A 20223-nucleotide genomic window follows, 5' to 3' on the forward strand; every position below is an offset into this window, starting at 1 on the left:
GGCACCCACCCATGCAGTCCTCTCCCGACTCCCCCACCATCTCCTTCTCCTGGGGCGCTGAGGGCGCCTTTGCCACCAAGGAGGAGGCCAAGGCCGCCTTCCTGCAGGCCTTGGGGCAGGTGGGCAGCCATCTGGGCGTGGGCTGGTGTTCTAGCCTGTTGCTGGGCTGGGTGGATCACCCAAATCGACCTGGATGTTCCACCCCTTCCTCATTCACTTTCACACACACACACACACCTCCCTTCCCCATGCCAGGCGGATGTGATCATCGATGAGACGTATGCAGCAGACCCCACTGCCTACACACCCGATGCCCTGCTCAAGGTCTGGGGCCTGACCACCCAGGAGGCTGCCACTGTGCCCGCCATCGCCGCCAAGAAGGTGCGCTGGTGGTAGGCTGTGGTATCAGAGGCGGGTGTGTGAGGCCCGTGTGTGCTGTTGAGAGTCATGGCAGGGGCCGGGCTGCACGGGCGCTGCTTGCAGGGTGCCTGGCAGCCAGCAGCACGTTCCCCCATCTTCCCAAGATTGGGTGAAGTCCTGTACTTCGCGACCCACCCATTCTCTCCTCCTCCCTCTTAGCTCCCTCCCCTGTTCCCCACGCCAGGTGTTCCGCGAGGACGGCCTGCTGAGCTACGACGAGGCCGGCGGCGCCTACGGCATGGACTGGTTTGAGGGCGCCATTGCGCGCCCCGGGCAGGTGCTCAAGGACCTGGTGCGCGCGGTGCAGCCGCAGCTGGCCGACAAGGTGAGAGGCGCCGTGAAGTCTGTCCCCAGCCGCACAGGTGCTCCCAGCCAGCCTGCGAGCAACTGCAGAGCTGCCTCCAGATGGCGAGCGGCTTTCCGGCGAGCTCCGCGCTGCCAGGGCGCGCTGCCATGCGCCGTCGTTCGGACGTTCTGCAGCATGCAGCTGCCACGCATGCTACGGAAGCTTCGCTTCGCTTCGTACTGTGTACAACCAAGCTGGTCCCTGCTGCGTGCCCCACCAACTGCGCAGGATCAGGGCTTCACCTGGATTCGCAACCTGGCCACCGAGACGCCGGCGGTGGTGGGCTCCGAGGACTGCTCCGCCAAGTCTGCCTGCTCAGCCCAGCCCGCCACCATCTGCCCCTTTGTCAAGTGAGCTGGCGAGTAGTCCACCTGCGCACGGCAATCTGACTGTTCTGGCAGGCGGGCTAGCTGGAAAGCACACCCCTCGCTGACAAGCCGCCCTGCCATGCTGCTCCCTGCAGGCTGTGCAGCGCGGGCCAGGCCCCCGCCATCCTGGAGAGCAACGCCAACGACGCCTGCGCCTATGCCGAGTGCGGCCAGGCCTCGGCCCTGGAGCCCGCTGACACCGATGCCACTGCTGGCACCGACAGCCAGCCGGCGGCCGCCGAGGCGGCGCCTGCCACCAATGCTGCCGCCATGGCCGCCCCTGCTGTGGTGCTGACCATTGTGGTGGTGGCTTTTGTGGAAGTCCTCATGCACTTCTGCTAGATCGGCACCTAGATCCTTTCCACCTGCCTTCTGCTGCACCCCCGCACGCCAGCCAGTTGCTGCGCTTGGCCCCGTTTGGCGTGCACGTGCGGCTGCCCCTGCTGCTATTGCCTCTGCACAGGGCAGGCGCCGGCTGGCATCTGTCAGTTTGGATGGCCGTGCCTCCCCCCCCCCCCGCCCCAAACCACCACCCCACCACCACCTATTAAATGGGGCCATCATTTCCATCCTCCTGCTGTCACCCCATGCACGCAGCACTGGCGTGCCACCTCTCTAAGCCCCCTCCCTGCTATTACTTGGCCTCAGCCTTTCCAGTATCGCGATTCATCTCTACCCATCCATTCGTCTACTCTCCCCTACAGCGCGTTAGATGGCTTGATTGCTGCTGTTTGAAGCCATCCCTCCCCCAAGGTTTGGGCAGCTGGCAACACGGTAACACGCAGCAAATTTACAGCCGGAATGGAGCAGACAAGCGGGGCCAGATGGTGACAGAAGCAATGTTGGCGAGCAAAAGAGCAAACCGTGACTGCACAGGGCATGAAGACACTCGGGGAGGGGCAGGTCACAAGGGGAGAGATGCATCGCTGTGGCGCTGGCTAGTAGTGTACTTGCGAGAAGCTGTCATCCATGTGCTCCTCGATCCTCACCATCTCTGCAGCCCCAGGGGAGCAGTGGCACACCAGGAAGCTGTCGGCCACACCAGGGCCAGCGGCCGGCATCAATGGGCTGGACAGCAGGCTGGCCCTAGATCCACCAACAGCCAAAACACGCAGCACACGGGCCCACCGAAACACGCAGCACGCGCTGCTGCCCAGCAGGCACACCCATGCACCCACCTGACAGTTCCAAGAACCCTTCCTTGTTGGTGTCAAACACTCGGAACAGCAGCTCCACCTCCTCCTGGCTCATCGGCTTGCCGCCCACGGCCTGCAGCACAGAATGCCGGTCACACATCATGCTGGCTGGCAACGGCAGTATCTTGCTGCATCGCAGCTGAGATCTTCCCTCGCCCCCCAGGCTCAGCCTGGCGCCGCCGGCTCGCCGTGGCAGTTGAGCGCGCACCGTGGGCCCACCGCCCCCGGCCACCACACGCACCTGCTGCACGATGGCCCGGAACTCCTTCTTGCTCACCGGACTGCCACTGCGCGCGCGCAGCTTCACCGCACTGGAGCACAGTACAGCCCGGGGCAGGCCAACCAAGCAGGACACAATGAGCAGCAAGCCGGCGCAGTCCACCAAACCTCGCGTGCGGCAGGTGGCCTTCACAAAGCAAGAGCACAAATGCAAGCACCAGCGTGGCAACGCACGCAAGGACGACGGCGGCCCCAAACCAGACGCACTCCATGATGTCGTCAAGGTCGTCGAGGTGGAAGATGAGCAGGTCCCTGAGGGAGCGCATGTCCCGCAGGCGCGCCCGGTACCGCCGCTTGGGCCCCACCTTGTAGTACATCCACATGCTGAGCGAGGCCAGCATGCCAAACACCACGGAGCTCTGCGTGGAGAGGTGCAGGAGGGCCGGGGGCGTTACCGATGATTTACGCCACGCCGTGCCACAATGCGCCCTGCTGTGTGCAAAGACAGAATGTGGTTCCCGACGACACAGCCCAGCCACGCCACGCCTCACCTGCACCATTGGCCAGAACACGCCGGGCACCTCCTCCATGCCGCTGCTCAGGTTCATGCCAAAGTAGGCGGCGGGCATGGTGGCGGTGACGCAGCCTGCACGCCACCCCACACACATGTGCATGCTCCGTGAGAGTGCCTGCATCGTAAATCACGCATACCCTCCCTTGCGCAGCTCCCTCATCCGCAGCTGCACCAGCAAACAACAACAGGCCTCTGGTCGGTTTCTGTTCGCACCTAGGCTCATGATTGAGATCAAGAGGTTGATCCTTAAAACTCGGTTGCGCTGGTGGTCAAGCTGCATGTGCCACACAGTGCGCGTCTGCTCCATGCTCTCCAGAACCTCCTTCAGGGAGCCCTGCACGCCGAGGGGAGCAGCAGCAGCCGAGCAGCCGCGGCAGGGTTTGGGCAGGGCGGGCCCGCGCTTCTCTCAAGCCCAACCAGTCTCATGCCAGTTCAAGCACCAAGCCAAAGGCACTACACTAGATGTCTGGAGCCGGTGGCCTGCCTCTTGGCACATCCCTGCACAGCCCCCCCGGCCCACAACTCACAAAGGTGCCCTGCAGCTTGAACTCGTAGCTCTCTAAGATGGCCGACCCCATGCGCATCTCCGGCGTGCGCCCGCCTGAGGTCTGCAGCTCTGGCGGCACCCTGGCCTCGCCGCCGCGCGCCGCCGCGGCCGCCGCCGCCGTGCGCAGCCGGCGCTCGTTGAGGCACAGCTTGCGGATCTCGGCGTCGTCGTTCACCGTCTCGCTGATGGCATCCAGCACCTCCTGCACATCGTTCTGCACCTCGGTCAGCTTCCTGCGGGGCGCGGCAGCAGGCAAGACGGGAGGGAGGGGGAGGGAGGGCACGGCGTGGGTGGGCGGCAGCAGGTTGCCAACTCCTGTGGTGCGAGCACAGGGCACGTGAAGGGCCTCAGGTAAACCAGGGCGGCGGCTCTGCGGGTGCAGGCACGCACCGCTGGATGGGGATGAGGCGCTGCAGCTCGCCGGCACTGCTGGAGAAGTTGGTGTTGATGTCCTGCAGCACCGTCTCCGCCACGATGCCCAGCCGCTTGGCCTTGTTCGAGTACGCTCGTGCCGTCTCTGCAGGGCAGAAACGAGGCAATGCTGCGCGCCTTGGCAAGGCACCCCCTGCCTTCCGCTCCACACAAGGTAAAAGTGCGTGAGCACAGCAGCAAGTGACCAGGCCCCCCCATGGTATGCCACCACCACCACCACCAGCAGCAGGTGCCAGCCTTTCATCCACCGCACCCACCTGCCAGCAGCGCCTCCAGAACTTTCAACTCAAACGGCAGTGGCGACTTCTGCGAGATGGCCGCCTTGATGCTCTGCGAGATCTTTATTGTATCAGACAGCCGCCTGCGGGTCATGCACAGCCACAAGTGGGTGCACCCGCCGTAGTGCGGCAACAGCAGCTGGAACAACCAGCCGTGTGTGCTGGCATGACTCTGCTGCCTGCCTGCCAGCCTCCCTGGGCCCGTCCCCTCACAATCTTGGCGCACCTGGAGGGGAAGAGCACGGCTCGGTCGCCATACACCACCGCCTTGCACACATCTGTTCGGAACAGGATGGCGCTGGACCTCGCCGCAAGCATGGCGCGCTGCCCCATGCCGACATCCGAGGCAAACAGGTACACGTCGCGCGGGTGCAGCCCCAGCACGTCGGGCGTCTTCCACGTCTCCAGCACAGTCGTGTCGGGCCGGAACTCCAGCACCTGCATGCAAGCCAGGGTGGGCATCCCATGCGCCAAGCAGTCGGCGGAATGGCCGTCGGGGCAGCCGGGCGTGCCCACCAGTCCTGCCGCCTGTTCCCTCGCCGCACCTCCCAAAAGTGTCTGGACCCGCGCCCGTCGGCGGGCAGGATGACGGCTGCCTCGTCGTGCAGCTTGTCCACCACCCCCAGGGCTGCCGCCGCATGCGGCCGCAGGCTGCTGGTGCGGAAGCCGCGCAGGCTGATGAGCTGCTGCGCTGCTATGGGCAGGCCGAGAAATGCAGTGGTCCTTTCCCTGCCGCCGCTGCTGCTGCTGAAGCAGCAAAGGCGAAACAGCGGCTGCGGCGCTGCTGCCGCTGCCAGGCGGGGGGCTGCTGTCGCCGCAGTGTGGCACGCGCTGCTGGGGAGCAAGGACGCTGCGGCGCCCACACCAATTGTGAGCTCGCATGTGCGTACTAGGCTGGGGGCGTCCCACGCGACAAGGCCCGCAAAAAAACTCCTCCGCATGGTGGGTTCCACCTTGCTGCACCTCAAACGCCCCCCATACCGTCCCACAAGTCTTCGGGCTGCGTGAATATTATTATGGGGGATCGCACAGGGCGTGGGCCGACTGCGGAGAGCCTGAACAAAACAGGGTTCTTCCTGCAAAAATGCGGGTCTGCAGCTTCCCGAGACTTCGGCCTTACAGTTGATGGAGCATGCAAGTTGATGGAGCATGATGCAAACTTGATGGAGCATGCAAAAGTCCGCCGCCTGCGGCGGCGGGACGGCGGGCGCACTGCGGCAAAGAATCGGCTGAGCAAGCACAGGGATTGGGTGTAACTGAAACAGTAGAGCAATTGTTACGATAGGATACAGGGGGGCTGGGCTAGGGCTCCACCTCCTGGCCGTTGACGGTGGCAGCAGCGGCGGCGGAGGCTGCGGCCTTGGCCGCCCGCTGGGCGGCAGCCCTTGCCAGCAGGCCTTGCGGCACGCCGATGCCAATGCACAGCAGGTGGGCGGTGGCAGCCGTGGTGAAGATGGGGACCAGCCCCTGGGGCCCCACCAGCGCCAAGGAGTTGGCCAGGAGCGCCAGCATGAAGGGCGCAGGGATGAGGGCGGCCCCCAGGGCAATGGCGGAGCAGGACTGCGCCATGGCTGCGTTGATGCCAGTGCTGTTGACCACCACCTGGCCCAGCAAGGAGGACATGGACAGCATGGGCAGGAAGATGCCGCCGCTGAAGCCGCACTCGCCGGCAATGTGATAGGCGAGCGCCTTGGCAAACGCCGAGGCCGCCAGCACGCCGCTCCCCACCTCTGCCCCAGACCGCATCACGGTGGGCAGCTGCGAGGAGCCGTCGGTCAGGACCAGCGGCATGGCCCAGCCCAGCGCGCCGATGGCAGCACCGCCGGCGGTGGCCATCACAACCACCCGGGGCCAACGCCCGACGGCGGTGTCCAGCTTGGCGCGGGCAGCGCGCACTGCCACCTGGACAAACCCCGCAAACAGGATGTAGACGACTCCGAACGCTGCACCGCCGATGCCGATCAGCGCGCCTTGCACAATGAACATCTGCGCAGCAGGAGACAGGCACGTTTCACCATGACCACACAGATCAGACGCCGCCCAGCCATCCCCTACCTGATCGTACGATCCTGACACAATGTCGGTCAAAAAGATGGCAGGGCTGTAATAGGTGTAGCCTGCGATGCCGTAATATGCGGCGAACGAGGCGGTGGCGCCAAAGGTCAGCACCAGCGCCAGATGGACGTGCGTCAGGCCCAGGGTGTCAAAGGGCTGGCTGAGCTCCATCGTCATCAGCACAGCCACAAACGGGCTGGGCAGGAAGGCGGCAAAGGCGGAGCACATGGTGCTCAGCACGTACAGCCGCCGCCGCAGCGTGGCCTGCTGCCGGAAGCTGCGCCGCCGGCACACCAGGGTGGCCACCGTGCCCGCAGCCGCGCCCAGGCCGGCCTCGGGGCCCATGGGCACCGCCCCCAGCAGAGAGATGAGGGTGATGACGGTCGACTTTGCGGCCACCTTGGGATCCACGTGCATGCTCCGTAGCTCCTGGGGGGTGAGACAAGAAGGAGAATCAGGTGGGCAGTGACTTGCAGGGCAAGCCAACGGGACAGGTTGGCGAGGGCAGCATGCGGCTCAAATGCGGCTCCAGCCAGGCGCCCCAAATTTGAAGACGAGCACCGCAAGGCCATCACCTGGATAAAGCTGGGCGCGGTCTCGAGGCGCACCACGGCGCGCACCAGGCCGACAGCCAGCCCCATGCCGGCCACCATTAGGATCCACCACCACCGTCCGGCGCCAAAGTGCAGCGACGAGGGGTCATCGGGGTAGCCAGAGTTGCCGTCGGCTCTCATCCAGGCATCAGTCCCCTCTGAAATGGCCTTCAAGAAGGAGTAGCCGAACACTCCCATGAAGCCACCAGTCAGCGACAGCAAGGCCACGTCCTGCCAAAAGACATAAGGCGCTTTCAGGGGCGCAAAAGGCGGGTCGAACAAGGGCGCATCCAGCGCGTCGTCGTGGCCCGCATCGGCAGGGTCCGTCGCCCCGCTGCCTGCGGCAGCCAGAGGTGTGCCTGGCTGCTCCGCTGCTGACTGCTCTGCCTCCTGCTGCAATTTGGCCTCTGACATGCTGGTGCGGTGCGCAGCGCCCTCCTACAAAACCCTTGCGGTGGGACACAGGGGGGTTAGGGGCGGTGGCGGTGGCGGTGGCGGTGGCGGCACGGCGGCGGCGGCGGCAACAAGCAAAGAGAGCATCGGCGCTGCCACAGCAGCATCAGGCAGGCACGTTTCTGCACCTGAAGAAGCGGCCTGTGGCCTGAGAGAGGACGGAGAGGCGGAGATATTGATCGGGACTGGGCTCTGCACTCTCCTGCCCCTGAAAGCCTCGCGATGTCAAGCCAAGGGACCCATGCTCCGGCTGCGCGTCCTCGACCGCACAGGTACCGCCTCAAGTACAGTGCCTTGCACTGGTGCGCCTGGAGCGCACCCTCATCCCGCCTTCTTCCTGGCACTCGATACTCGCTTGCAGCGGCATTTGCACACCGAACAAGCTGCGATGGCGTTCGCATTCAAGAAGGCTGGGCTTGTGCTGGGCTTCTTGTCGTTTGCCGTGGTGGGTAGCCCAACTCTCTTCACCATGGCATGAGCGGATGGCGAAGCAGTGTCGGAGTGGGGTCCGTGCGTTTCCCACCGCTGCCGCCGCTCGCGAGCCACCGACCCGCTGCTGCCGCCACTTCCTGCCACCACTCGCTGCAGATGGCATTTGCTGTCAGCATAGTGATAGTGATTGCCAAGCAGCTGTGGCCGTCTGGCGAGTTCACGGTCTGCAATTCGTTCACCGGCCTGTGCGAAACCGTGTTCCTGGGGGAGACCTGCCTCATGTCGGACAAGAGCGTCAACATCTGCGCCTGTGGGTGCCCTTTGCTGTGGCATGGCAGTTATCTCACAAGCCACGCCTTTCCTTCCTGCATGGCATCAACATCTATGCCGTGGGTGCCTTGCTGTGACGTCCTCTGCATCAACAACAACAAAAACTCTTACCCCCCCTGCCCTGCAGATGGCTATGCCACTGCCGCCATTGGCGTCATTGCTTGCGTGTTCACTCTGTTCGCTGCATGCCTCCCCGCCATGGTCTCCCTTCTGCTCTCCCTGTTTGGCTCCGTGTGGTGGCTGGCCTACTCAATTACGGCCACTGGTGGGTCAACACGTTTGGGGGCCTGTTTTTGGTTTAAATGCTGCAGTCACATGATGTGCACATGAGCGCTCAGAAACAGCCGTGCCAGCCGTGTTCCCCTCCCTGCTGTGCCAGTGTACAACAATGATCTCCCCGGCGGCTACCCTCGCGGCTACTATCGGAACGTTGTGATTGCTCTGAGCTGGACAACCTTTGCTTGCTGCGTCCTGTCCGTGGTGCTTGCCATCAAGATGCGAGGCAATGAGAAGAAGAAGGATGCCAGGGACAAGCCGCAGTTCCAGGAGGCGCCTGCGGTTGTATGAAGCTGCAGTTCTGCCACCGAGCGAGCCTGTTAAATGCATTGGGAGCGGCTTCATCTTGCCCAAACCATTGGTCCTTTACACCCAAGTAACCGTCTGATTCGAGCTTGGCAGTTACGGCATTCACATGTTTCTACCCTGTTGGATTTCCCAGTTTACCCATGCTCCTCAATTGGCCGCATAGTGATTGCATTGCCCAAATATTTGCGATGCTGTTGTGCATATTTGACGTGAAAGTGCAGATTCACCAGATGACAGACAGACAGGACACCGCCGGGGCACAGCAGCTGGTATGCCTCCGTGAAGATGGCCTGGCTGATGGCAGCAGGCAGCTCGTGGCACACCTGCGCCAGATGGAGCGCACTAGCAGCATCGGGGTCACAGCTAGCAAAAGCAACAACAGGGACAGCGAGGCCCCCACAAGTGTGTACAGCATTCCATGGCCCCAGCACACACATGCCATGAGCAGGCAACTGTCACACCAATCTAGTCGCTGCATCTCACCAGCATGACGCTGACTAGGTCAAAGCTCTTGCTGGGCAGCCGTGTACAAAGCGTAGCTGCTCAGGAGGCTGCCCTGCCGCAGCGCGCTGCTCAATCCGCTGGCGCTGCAGGTCGCTGCCAACTGCCAGCATAGGCATTGATGCCCGCATCAAGCGGCTTGTGGCTCAGCTGAATGCAGGTGGTTTACACATGTTTACGCAACGCAGGGGCAGACATGAGATAATGAAATGAACATTGGAAACGGTATTTCAGCACCAATGCAGCAGCGTATCAGGCGCAGCACTCTTAAGAGTGAGCCGTGCACCGCAGCGTGGCGAAAAAACATGAAGTGGATGCACTGGCAGGGAGCGACAGGCAGAGTGATGTACAAAACAAAGTACAAGAGAAAGGGTTGGGGGCAGCCTGAGCCAAGGAGGCGGCAAATCCGCCACAGTATGCCTCTGAACGCATCTGTGGTGCACAGGCCCTGCTGCGTGCTGAGGCGGCAGAATCCAGAGTGGGGCGACGTGTGCCGCACCAGCTGAGGTAAGATGTGTGGGCAGAACCAAGCGCCACTTGAAACATATGTTGTGCCAGCCTGCCCCTCAAAGCGTGATGGGGGTGGGCCTGATCCCCGTTGCTGGCCGATCGTCACTGCTTCTTCTTGAGCTCGTCGACGGCTGCAGGCCAGGTGGCAGGCGGCCGGCGAGTGCTGGCGGCGTCAGTTGTGGCGTGCGTGCATCGTAGAAGCAAGCCACCAGCTTCACATCCAATGTGCACGGTGAACATGGACCACTGCTGCATTCCAACAGTCAAGCCTGCAGAGGCCAGACGGCCCTCTCCCACAGCAACTCACCCGGCGGCGGCCTCTGAGCCACTCGCGCCGCCGCATGCTGCGCCTCCTGCACCGCCGCTAGCCAGGCCGCCTCCTTCTTCTTCTGCTCCCACGCAGCACGCCGCGCCTCCTCCCGCGCCACCCGTTTTGCTGTCATCTCGTCAGCTGCCGCACAAGCAGCATCAGCGGCAGCCGCAGTTTCAGAGTAGCGCTTCACCAAGTACTCGATTTTGGCGGCGTGGCTCTCGAACTCTGTGGGGGTTGCGGGGCGAGCCAGCATGGGGACTCAAAAACGAAGGGCCTTGAGGCCGAACCCTCGGGAAGTGCGCCCCTGCTCAGTAGCGGTTCCCAGTTAACAAGAAGTCACGGCTGAGCATCCGAACGACGTGCACAATGGCTGACGCCAGCTAGACGCCACTTGGCCACCGTGGAGGTTGGCGACTCTGGACGATCTCTCTCCACACGAGCCAGAGATCGTCGACCTACAGCGCTGCTGCGCTTGTCCACCTTGCCAGCGCGTTCCAGAACTGGGACTGTCCTCGAAAGGCTGCTGTTCTTGGAGAACGCGAAGGAAGCACGCACTCCCTGCATTAAGGGCTGCACATTATCATGCAGAAGTCAGAACGGCGGCCTTCTGGCGCCCTGCCGCACCACTTGGCTCTAGTGGCGCCGTCAAGCGGGCCGCCTGGGCCTGCTGCCCTTCCTGCTGACCAGCCCCTTCTCTCCTGCCCCTGATGATCGGCTTCCCCGCGTCCTGCTGCTGCCTGATGCAGGACAACCAGATGGTGGTCATCCTCACAGATGCAGGAGACCCCGCCGTGAGCGTGATGAAGGAGCAGGCGCTCAGCGAGTAGTAAGATGACCTGTGCAGCCTGACGATCAAATCCAGGTGGGTGCCAGGGTCAGGTCGGATTAAGGTTGGGCCAGCATATGCACGTGGGGGGCGCGGCTTGCATCTGCTCTTCCTCTGGCCGCCAGCCTCTTGGTTGTCCCCCTGTTGGAGCCCCGCCTTTGCACCCCCTCGCTGCCTGCTGTGTGTTGCCTGCCCCTCCCGTCTGCCTGCCTGTGCAACTGTCTGTCTGCCCAGCCCTGCCCTCCCCGACTGTGCAGGAGGTCGAGGAAGCAGTGGAGCTGCCGCTGCCTCACCCAGAACTGTATGAGGACATCGGCATCAAGCCGCCAAAGGTCGCTGCGGGGGCTGGCGTGGGGCAGGGGACTGGTTAGGCAGGGACCGGCCAGGAAGCGGCGAGGAATGGGAAGGAAGCAGTTGCGAGGTGGAAAAATGGCACGGAGGTATGCCAGGAGGTGCTTGTGAGGTCAGCTGGGATTGAAGCTGGAAGACAATTAACAAAGACACATCGCGCTCGTATGCAGACACCTACGCTGGAGAGAGCACAACACAGTTCAGTCGGGCACGGCAGGCGCAAGAGTTGATGCGCACGAGTGGGCAGCTGTTCAAGGCAGGCAGGCAGCCCGCTGGCGCCTGTGCCACCGCTCGAGATCCAGAGCAGGCACCAAGCGTGTTTGCCTGTCGCCATATTTTTGTTTGACTGTTCGGTACGGACTTGCAAGTTGGGCCAATTATTCGGATTTACACAGAAAGGGCTGTATAACTGATGACATGTCACGGCGCCATCAGGCTGGCTGCTCCCGCCAACTGCCTGCCCGACCTGTGACATGCCCTGCCCTGCTTCACCAGCTTCATGCCAGCATCGGCTGCCTGGATACGGTGGGCTGCAAGCAGGCGGGGAGACAAGCGGGCACAGCATCAGCAGTCAGGGGGTGCCACTTGTCCAGCTGCTGTTGCAGACAGTTTAACCAACCTTCAAACTCGGCCAGTGGTTGGCGCTTCGCTGGTGGCAGCCGCCACTGGCAAGGGCGACAGCTTAGAGCCCACGAGGGTGATGTGCAGCGCCAGGGCCAAGCCCAAGATCGAGTACACGCCACCCCACTTGCCCGTGCCAGCCCAAAACCCTTCCGCCCAGGAGCAGTAGCCTGGCCCGGCCAGCACCGCCAGCAAGATGACGACCGCAGCGGCAATCCCTGCAGGAAGACACAATGCAAAGTCTATGCTGCACGCTAGCTCTGCTAACATGTGGACTGTAACCCTCTCATGATATCAAGTGACAAGCAAGAGCAGCTGCAGTCCTGCAAACCTCGAGTGCGGCAGCGGGGCCACGCGCTCACTCACTTTTTTCGCGGCTCCAAGACTCGGGCAGCACGTTACCTAGCAATACCCTGGTAATTGCCCTTGCAATGCTCAGCAGCAGGTTCAAAATGGGCAGGACCTGCGCTTCTAGCTGCTCGTTCTTGACCCCCAGCTCTGCGTTCTTCGCCTCTAGCTCCAATATCTTCTTTCCTTGGGCCTCAATCGTGGCATGTTGCTCGGAGAAGAGGTGCAGCGCCTCTTCCTGCTGGTCATCGTCCAGCCGTCCTACGAGAACTGCAATCCGTGCCAGGTTCTTGGTGTGTGCCATACTTACTGACTTGAACAAACACTACTTAAAATGTGAATAGACTCAGATGAAGATTCTGATCTACCCATCTACTGTACTTGGAAAAGTGAGTGCATGCAGTTGGTTGGCCATCGCAGATTAGCAACCTTGGAGGGGCAGCAGCCAGCCGGAGAAGGGACTCTGGAGGAAGAGCTGCTCCCCCACAAACTGGGCCGCTTCTGCCAGCAAGGCTGCCGCCGCAGACGCCGCCTCACTCCTGCACCCCGCCGTCTCCGTGGCTGCTAGGTGTCAAGGGCCCTCAGCCCCTGGCCACCCAGGACCCAGGAGGCACCGCTGCTCTGGACGTGACAGCAGCAGGGCCACAGCTGCAGCAGCAGGGCTCAAGAGAAGGCAGCGGAGCGACTCGGTGACTGCTTCGCGGCAGCATCAGACTCTTGTGCGGCAGCATCCGCAGCATGCGGGCATGCCCCTGCGGGGCGCGGCCTCGGCCGTGGCCGCCGAGAAGCAGCAGCAGCTGCTGCCAGCTATCTGCCCAAGCCCGTGGCCCTCCGCCCAGTCCGCGGGCTCTGTTGGTCGAAGGTAGTTGGAGGGTTCCCGCATCAGGCAGCAAATGGCGCGTGAGCAACATAGTGACAGCAACATCCCAGTGCGCCTGCAGGCAGGGGTGTGGGCAGCTGAGGTCGTAGACAGCAGCACCAGCAGCGGGTGGAAGCTCCAGCGGCGGGCGCAGATGTGCTGTTGGTGGTGGTGGTCTGGGCAGCAGTGGCAGCGGTAGGTGGGCGGGCGGGTGGGTCACCAGCTTGAAATGAGTTGCCCAACTCTGACACACCTGTCCCATACACTACGCTCGCGAGGTTGTGTGTGCTCACACGCTGCCTTGCCTGCCTCTGCCTGCTAATGACGTCAACCCCCTGAAGCCCATCTGCGTTCCTGCCCTGACGCGTCCCTGTTGCGACTGGTGCCCGTAACGTTTCTCGTCAGTCACTGTGCCTCCTGCCGGTATCCCGCCTGCAGCCATCATCCCCAAAGAGAACACCTTCAACAACCAGGGGAGCGGTACCGCAGCTGAGACGCTGCCTGCCAGGACTGCTTTGTTACCCGCATTTCAAATCAGCCGCTGCGCATAGCTCTTCAGCGTGCAGTGTGTGTACAGAATGATACCAGCCTTGCGAAGTACGGATTTATGCATGTGTCTCTCTCTCTAACCTGCTGTGATCGTTGGTCTGCAGGCTGTGCGGCAAGCCGGTGTGTTGGAGCCCTGTAGCGCCCCCAAGCCACACACGCCCCGATCACAGCCCCATCTGCTGCTGCTGCGCCCCAAACCCACCCTGCCCCTTGCAGGAGATCCGCACTTGTGACTGGGCATGCTGGCGCATTACGCCAGGAATGGTGCCAAGAGGGATCTGCCAAGCTGCAGGCCGCCTCAGCCCTGTCAAGGCTGCTGCTGCTTATCATGGGATCACACATTTACTGCAGTACCATATAGTTGCGATGCTGTGCAAACTTGACAACGCGAAAGTGACAGTATCAGCACGAAGCGCTCAGGGGCAGAGCAGAGCAGACGGCAAAGCAGCAGAAGCATGCAAGTTCTTTTGGTGGCATCCCTGCAAAGCCAGAGCGAAGCCAGCGATGTTCGGCAAACTCATACCCCGGCTCATCACTGGGGCTTTACCGCCACCACCGTCTTGTGGCGCGGCGAGTTCTCCAGCTGCTTCACTGCTGTGAACCCGCTCTCGTCCATGGCACCCGCCATGTCCAGGCTGAGGTACTCCAGCAGCCAGGGCTCTGTGCTCTTGAAAGCAACGTAAGGGAATGGCTGCGAGAAAATCCTGCGAAAACCATCGCTGGCAGGGTTCATCTCCTGTGCGGGAAGGCAGGTGGGGTGGCAGCAAGGGCAGCCATGTTGATAGACCTTTTGCACATGAGATGCCGCTCGCCCGGAACAGGGAAGTGCAGCCGCAGCTTCAAACTCTTGCAGGGACATGCAGTCAGCCACAGGCAGGCAGGGCAGGCAGGCAGGCAGGGCAGCAGATTCACCATGACAGCCAGGGCACCGCCGGGGCGCAGCAGCCGGTATGCCTCCTTGAAGATGGCCTGGCTGATGGCAGCAGGCAGCTCGTGGCACACCTGCGCCAGAGGGAGCGCACCAGCAGCGTCAAGGTCACAGCTAGCAGAAGCAACAACAGGGACAGCGAGGCCCCCACAAGTGTGTGCAGCATTTCCATGGCCCCAGCACACACATGCCATGAGCAGGCAACTGTCACACCAATCCAGTTGCTGCATCTCACCAGCATGACGCTGACTAGGTCAAAGCTCTCGCTGGGCAGCCGAGTATCCTCGCCGGCGCCGTGTACAAAGTGTAGCCGCTCAGGAGGCTGCCCTGACGCAGCGCGCTGCTCATTCCGCTGGCGCTGCAGGTAGCTGCCAACCGCCAGCATGTGTGGAGACAGGTCGATGCCTGCATCAAGCGGCGCGGGCTCGGCTGAATGCCTTAGGGATGCAACCGTACCCATGGCCCCACTACGCAGACATTGAAGCAGGCCACAGCGGCAGTGCGGCGAGGGCCTTTTCTGCCAGCCTGGTCCACCTGTGACCTCCGCATCCGGGAAGGCCCGCAACAGCGCCAGGGTGCTGAGCCCGGTGGCCGCCCCCACATCCAGAATCTGCCCTATGGGCCGTGCCCCCTGCTCCTCCAGCAGCTGCTGCATGCAACGACTGTAGCTGCTGCGCAAGTTGTCATCGCCCTGCGCAGCGGGTGGGCGCAAGGAAGGAAAATACGGCAACTTGTGAGTTGCTGCTTCTCCCCCCAGCCTCCCAGCAGCGGTGCCCCACAAAGCAACAAAGCACTATCGATGCCCCACTTACTGTGCTTTGCTGACTAACAGCACCACCGCAGGCTGCCCATCCCAGCGCACCTCTGGGTCGAGCGTCTTGCCGGTGGGGTCGTAGACTGTGCTGTGCACACTTCTGGCCGCCACCGTCATCTCCATGGCCGGGGTCCACCCCAGGTTGCCCTCGGGGTAGGCATGGAAGGGCACCGTGTAGTAAGCGGGATACTGACAAAACAAAGGAAAAGAAAAAAAAAATAGATAGGTCGGAGCCAGCGCAGGTGGGAAAGGCGAAGTGGCTGAGAAGATGGGCACAATCCCAGCAACGGCAGCATCAGTGGCCTCATCCTTGGAAAAGGGTGCCCATTGATAACCCCGCGCTTTGCAAACCTGCACGCTTGCGTCCTCCACCGCCTGCAGCTCCTGGTCCCAGTCCACGTTCCGCAGCTCGTCAATCTCGGCCTCGAAATCGAGACCCATCTTCTCCCCCCGCTTCACAATCATGGCCCGCGCCTGCCAGCAGGGCGATGGAATCACGAGCCAGTGGGGACCCTCCTCATGCCAGCGAGCCAGCCCAGACAAGAGCCGCAGCAAGCACAAAGTGAGTACATCCTCCCATGGCCTCACATGCTTAGCTGCCATGTTGAAGAAGGGGGGGAAGCGGAAGAGCGCCTCCACCGCACCTACAAGCGGGCCAGAGGGGCGGGACGGGGTGGTGGTGGTGGTTGCGGCCTGCGCCCTGCAGCGCAGCTGGACCAGCCGTGCGCCAGGGGCAGCCTGCAGCAGTGGCTGCAGTTGGGTGGGTCAGCTACGGGCCAGAAGAGGGGAGGCACCGTGCAACAGAGCTTTTCAGGAACTGAAAAGCCCCACCTGGCCACAGTGCGAAACCCGCATCCCCTGCATGGTGGATCTCAAGCCCAAGAAGAAGAAGATGTGACCAAACACGGGTGACTCAGTTGGTGTATGCGGGCGTCAAACAGGAGATAACTTTTGGCTAGGCCACGCAACCCGCTGACACGTCACTTCACTGCAGACAAGCGTCCTCTCCCAGATGGGCCATCCAGGCTCGCACACAGTCATGCGCTGATTACTGTGCGCAGGAGAAGGGCAACACCCTGCCTCCACACCGGTCCTTCCTCTTCCCTGCAGGCTACTTGATTTGGTGCAGCCCTTGACACACCAGGGCAGCAGCGCAGGCGCCATGGCAGCAGACGACGCGCTGTGGGGCTCCCTGTCGCGCGCTGCCATCGAGGCGGGGCGGGCGGTGCGTGGGGCAGCCGAAGAGGCGGCCAAGGACCTGAGCGGCGCGCTGGGCTGCGACCAGCAGCGGCTGCGCTGGCCCACGGGCCTGCTGGGCGGACCCACCATCCCTCAGACATACACGGCACCCTGGGAGGCGGGGCGGCGGCTGACTTGGCAAGATGGCTACATGGCCTCGTGTGAGCACACCGCCAGCGGGGCGTGTTCCTGGAATCCCGCCTATTGCTGCTGTTTTCTCATCCGGCAGCTCTGGTGCCACCATGGTGCAGGCGCATTGTCGGTGGCCAGGTCGCTGCAACAGCAGGAGCTGTCGACAGCCACCGTGGGCCTGGTTGCCGCGCAGGCGGCGCTGCACATGCGGCCCGGCGGCTATCGCCTGCTGCAAGTGAGGCGTGCTGCTGCGAGCTGACGTTGGCATGTGTGTCCCGGGGACACTTTTGTGGAGCTGTGGAGCGCAGTTCTACCACCGAGCTGTGTCGCTTGCCATCCCGCAACTAACAAGTGCCTTTTCCTCACACTCACTCTCCCGACCCTCAGGTTGGCTTGAATACACACCGCGTGCTCCACCACGGCGAGTATCGCCGCCTGCTCACCGGCGTGATGCTGCACGCCGACATGACGCACCTGGTCAGCAACTGCACCTCGGTGGTGCTGGAGGGGCTGCCGCTGGAGCGCCGCCTCGGCTCCCCCGCCTTTCTGGCGCTGGTGGCCTCTACAAGTCTCACCTCGCAGGGCCTCTACCGTGAGCAAGCTGGACACAACAGCTTCTGTTGTCCTGCCGAACCCGCTGCCTGCCTGCTCCTGCCATGGCGGGCTGTGTTCATGCTTTGGCGGGCTGGCCCAGCGCCTTTGCACATGCCTGGCCAGCGCCCTGCTTCAGCATCCGATCCCATCATGACATGTGGCCTGCTGAGCAGTGGGCCGTAATGCTGAGCAGCACTTGCATGTGCTGATTTGCATTGCAGTGCTGTCCACGCGGCTGGCCGTCAGATTTCTGCCCAACAGCTCCCTGGCCAACGACTATTACCTCAGCTTTGTCGTGGGGTTCAGCGGCATTGCCTTGGCACTCAGGGTGAGGCAACGAGCAGGCCGCTGTGCCATGTTTGCCCCCTACCGTGCCCCGTCACGGATTGGCAGCGTGTTTGCTTGCTGACCTTCATTGGTCACTGCTGCTACCCTGCCCCAATCCTCCTGGCGCAGGTGGTGGGCGGGTACATGCGGGAAGCGGACCTGGCGGCAGCGCAGGTGGCGCCGTCAGAGGAGTTTGTGCTCACGGCGGGGCGCCTTGCGGCCTGGCCCTCCCTGCTGATGTCGCACGCCTTGTTCCCCAATGCCAGCCTGACGGGCCACCTGTGCGGCATAGCGACGGGAGTGCTGCATGTGTATGCCGCGCGGGTGGTCGGCTGGCTGGCGCGGCGGCTGGGCCTGCGGCGCGGGCGGCGACGGATAGAGGGCGGGCGGCTGGCGGCGGCGGGCGGGCACGCATGGCTGGACCTGGGCGGCGCCGCGCGGCACCCGGGGCTGGGGTGGCAAGACGTGGGCAGCCAGGTTATGCTGGGGACGGGCACCTGCCTGGCGGCACGGTGGGCCGCCCGCGCGAGGAGCGGTAGCAGCGCATAAGGCGGAGCGGCGGCGGCAGGGGCACTTGTAATGCGTCCCTTCAATGGAGCCAACAGCGTTGTGGTCGCATCTGCTTCATCACAGTGCGTGAGGCTGGCAAAGAACTGTATGGGAGGGGAGGCCGATGCGAGGCCATGTGAGCAGTGAGCGCCGGCGGCCATGGCGGCACCATCACGACCTCTTAGTGTTTGGGGAAACACACGCAGAGGGCGCGAGCGAATTCAGCCGGGGGAGGAGGCGCTTGCTTGTCCCAGGCAGGATGGCACATCACATCTCCACTCGGCAAATTCACCTCCGCGCGAGCCCCACGTTGTGTTTCCCAGCTCTTGCCGAGTCGCCAGCTCCAGACAGACACCATGCAGGCCCTCACCCAGTCCGCTTGCTTCGGCAAGACCCTCCCGGTCTCTGGCGCGCGGTGAGTGACTCCCAGGCACCACCACACCCAGCCGTGCCCAAAGCTGGATTCTTTATCTGGTAGACGGCCGCCAGTGGTAGCCAGGCGAACCCTGGAGCTGGCTGGGCGCCGGGAGCATCCTCTGGGCCTCTGATCGGGTGCCAGGCGAGGCTACTGACCGGTGCCCTTGATTGCCGCCGCCTGCAGCGCCCGCAAGAGCGTGAACACCACCGTGGTGGCCAGCGGGGCCAAGAAGATCGACATCAGCAAGCAGGGCCTCAACTCCATCGAGAACGAAACAGTGAAGCTCAACCTGATGGGCAAGTCCAAGACCATGGAGTCCAAGGGCTGGGTGGACCCCCAGGGCCGCAAGGGCAAGGTGCGTGCCGCTTGCCGCCGCTCCTCCGCCAGAGCGGCCGCCGCTTTCCCGCGGTTGGAGGAGAGCCAGACGCTGTGCCTGCCGGCCCATGTGAATGGTCTGCACGCGGCGCACGGTGGCACAGTCACCGAAACCGGCGCGACGCGATTGGGCCTGATGGCGGGGATGGCGGCGGGATGGCGGGGACGGACGCGCCTGCACGCACACTCTGGACTGGCCAGCCACCGTATCTGGTTCTGCCGCGCCTGCAGGGCTACGGCGTGTACCGCTTTGCCAACAAGTATGGCGCCAATGTGGACGGCTACAGCCCAATCTACACCCCCGACACCTGGTCTGAGTCTGGTGAGCGCCTTGCACCGAGCTTCCATCATCCTGGCAGCCCGCAGCGCCCATGCAGCGGCGACGGCTGGGTCCAGCAGGAGCCAGCCGCAGCCGCACCGGCCTCATTCTGCTTCATCAACGTGCGGTTTAAAGCAGGCACGAAGCGCGCGCATGCTCGCATCCATCCCGCCTGAGGCCTGTCCTGTGCCCCGTGCGTGCCCTGTGCGTGCAGGCGACTCTTACAAGCTTGGCACCAAGGGCCTGCTGGCGTGGGCTGGTCTGATCGTTGTGCTGCTTGGCGTGGGCGTGAACCTGGTGGTCTCCACCTCCGCCATTGGCCAGTAAGCTGAACGCCGTAGCGTCGGCAGCCGCCGGCGCTTGGCAGCAGCTTTGGCACCCGCAGCAGCAGCACACTACCCTCGCAGCTTTTTGCAGCACTACCTAGCAGCAACAGCAGCACAACAGAGAAGACCACCCCCCTTGCTTCCGTTCCTCCGTTCCGCTTTAGTTGGCGTGTATGAGTTTGCCGGCTCTGTACCCTCTTGACACCACCTGGTGGCGACTGCGTGGGGCCTGCGCCCTGCTGCAGTGGCGGCTCTCCAGCCGCAGGACCCACACACTGTAATAGAAAAGTAAACAATTGAGTTGTGCAGGAGGGGGAGGGTGGCGGAGAGGGTCGGCCGCATTTCATGGCGCTGTGCCCGCGGGCGGCCGCCCGCCTGGCTCGGGCGCAGCCAAAATGCAGCGGGCAGCTGTCTTCTTCTTTTTCTTCTTCTTTTTTATAGACTGGCGCCGGCACGACAGCTGCAAAGCCCGGGGCGGGCCGTGGTTGACCCAAAC

General features: G+C 63.1%; 7 protein-coding genes across 7 annotated transcripts; 4 read left to right on the plus strand and 3 right to left on the minus strand.

Annotated features, from left to right (window-relative positions):
* Window positions 1–2072: 2072 nt before the first annotated feature.
* Window positions 2073–5321, minus strand: CHLNCDRAFT_145324 (hypothetical protein; the record flags this gene model as incomplete). Its single annotated transcript, XM_005848017.1, has 12 exons — window positions 2073–2128; window positions 2313–2403; window positions 2572–2641; window positions 2784–2968; window positions 3101–3195; window positions 3337–3457; window positions 3651–3903; window positions 4061–4187; window positions 4360–4463; window positions 4607–4818; window positions 4926–5066; window positions 5271–5321. The coding sequence occupies 12 exons, from the start codon at window positions 5319–5321 to the stop codon at window positions 2073–2075; spliced, it is 1506 nt and encodes a 501-aa protein (XP_005848079.1).
* A 361-nt stretch (window positions 5322–5682) lies between these two features.
* Window positions 5683–7442, minus strand: CHLNCDRAFT_145325 (hypothetical protein; the record flags this gene model as incomplete). The annotated part of the gene is made up of 3 exons (XM_005848018.1): window positions 5683–6366; window positions 6436–6864; window positions 7011–7442. 3 exons carry the CDS (start codon window positions 7440–7442, stop codon window positions 5683–5685), a joined length of 1545 nt encoding a protein of 514 aa, XP_005848080.1.
* A 427-nt stretch (window positions 7443–7869) lies between these two features.
* CHLNCDRAFT_145326 (expressed protein) lies at window positions 7870–8810 on the plus strand (the record flags this gene model as incomplete). The annotated part of the gene is made up of 4 exons (XM_005847856.1): window positions 7870–7926; window positions 8070–8223; window positions 8371–8508; window positions 8623–8810. The coding sequence occupies 4 exons, from the start codon at window positions 7870–7872 to the stop codon at window positions 8808–8810; spliced, it is 537 nt and encodes a 178-aa protein (XP_005847918.1).
* A 2082-nt stretch (window positions 8811–10892) lies between these two features.
* CHLNCDRAFT_145328 (hypothetical protein) lies at window positions 10893–11349 on the plus strand (the record flags this gene model as incomplete). The annotated part of the gene is made up of 2 exons (XM_005847857.1): window positions 10893–10943; window positions 11236–11349. The coding sequence occupies 2 exons, from the start codon at window positions 10893–10895 to the stop codon at window positions 11347–11349; spliced, it is 165 nt and encodes a 54-aa protein (XP_005847919.1).
* A 2720-nt stretch (window positions 11350–14069) lies between these two features.
* On the minus strand, window positions 14070–16337 carry CHLNCDRAFT_35272 (hypothetical protein). The gene is made up of 8 exons (XM_005848019.1): window positions 16280–16337; window positions 16037–16186; window positions 15800–15922; window positions 15497–15637; window positions 15169–15325; window positions 14870–15039; window positions 14619–14708; window positions 14070–14442 (listed from the first exon to the last, which is right to left on the minus strand). The coding sequence occupies exons 1-8, from the start codon at window positions 16310–16312 to the stop codon at window positions 14239–14241; spliced, it is 1068 nt and encodes a 355-aa protein (XP_005848081.1). The 5' UTR covers window positions 16313–16337; the 3' UTR covers window positions 14070–14238.
* A 273-nt stretch (window positions 16338–16610) lies between these two features.
* CHLNCDRAFT_145331 (hypothetical protein) lies at window positions 16611–18289 on the plus strand (the record flags this gene model as incomplete). The annotated part of the gene is made up of 5 exons (XM_005847858.1): window positions 16611–16848; window positions 16939–17054; window positions 17207–17411; window positions 17635–17741; window positions 17870–18289. The coding sequence occupies 5 exons, from the start codon at window positions 16611–16613 to the stop codon at window positions 18287–18289; spliced, it is 1086 nt and encodes a 361-aa protein (XP_005847920.1).
* Window positions 18290–18609: 320 nt separating this feature from the next.
* CHLNCDRAFT_35273 (hypothetical protein) lies at window positions 18610–20018 on the plus strand. The gene is made up of 4 exons (XM_005847859.1): window positions 18610–18704; window positions 18891–19062; window positions 19314–19404; window positions 19616–20018. The coding sequence occupies exons 1-4, from the start codon at window positions 18646–18648 to the stop codon at window positions 19726–19728; spliced, it is 435 nt and encodes a 144-aa protein (XP_005847921.1). The 5' UTR covers window positions 18610–18645; the 3' UTR covers window positions 19729–20018.
* The last annotated feature ends 205 nt before the right edge of the window (window positions 20019–20223 follow it).

The sequence above is a fragment of the Chlorella variabilis genome, assembly GCF_000147415.1.
Source record: "Chlorella variabilis unplaced genomic scaffold CHLNCscaffold_9, whole genome shotgun sequence".
Classification (NCBI taxonomy): Eukaryota; Viridiplantae; Chlorophyta; class Trebouxiophyceae; order Chlorellales; family Chlorellaceae; genus Chlorella; species Chlorella variabilis.

Coding starts and splice junctions, on each gene's coding strand:
- CHLNCDRAFT_35273 (XM_005847859.1), top strand. CDS start 18,646: ATGCAGGCCCTCACCCAGTCCGCTTGCTTCGGCAAGACCCTCCCGGTC. Junction 18,705..18,890: donor CTCCCGGTCTCTGGCGCGCG/GTGAGTGACTCC, acceptor CGCCGCCTGCAG/CGCCCGCAAGAGCGTGAACA. Junction 19,063..19,313: donor CCCAGGGCCGCAAGGGCAAG/GTGCGTGCCGCT, acceptor CCGCGCCTGCAG/GGCTACGGCGTGTACCGCTT.
- CHLNCDRAFT_35272 (XM_005848019.1), bottom strand. CDS start 16,312: ATGCAGGGGATGCGGGTTTCGCACTGTGGCCAG. Junction 16,187..16,279: donor GGGTTTCGCACTGTGGCCAG/GTGGGGCTTTTC, acceptor CCACTGCTGCAG/GCTGCCCCTGGCGCACGGCT. Junction 15,638..15,799: donor TGGAGGACGCAAGCGTGCAG/GTTTGCAAAGCG, acceptor TTGTTTTGTCAG/TATCCCGCTTACTACACGGT.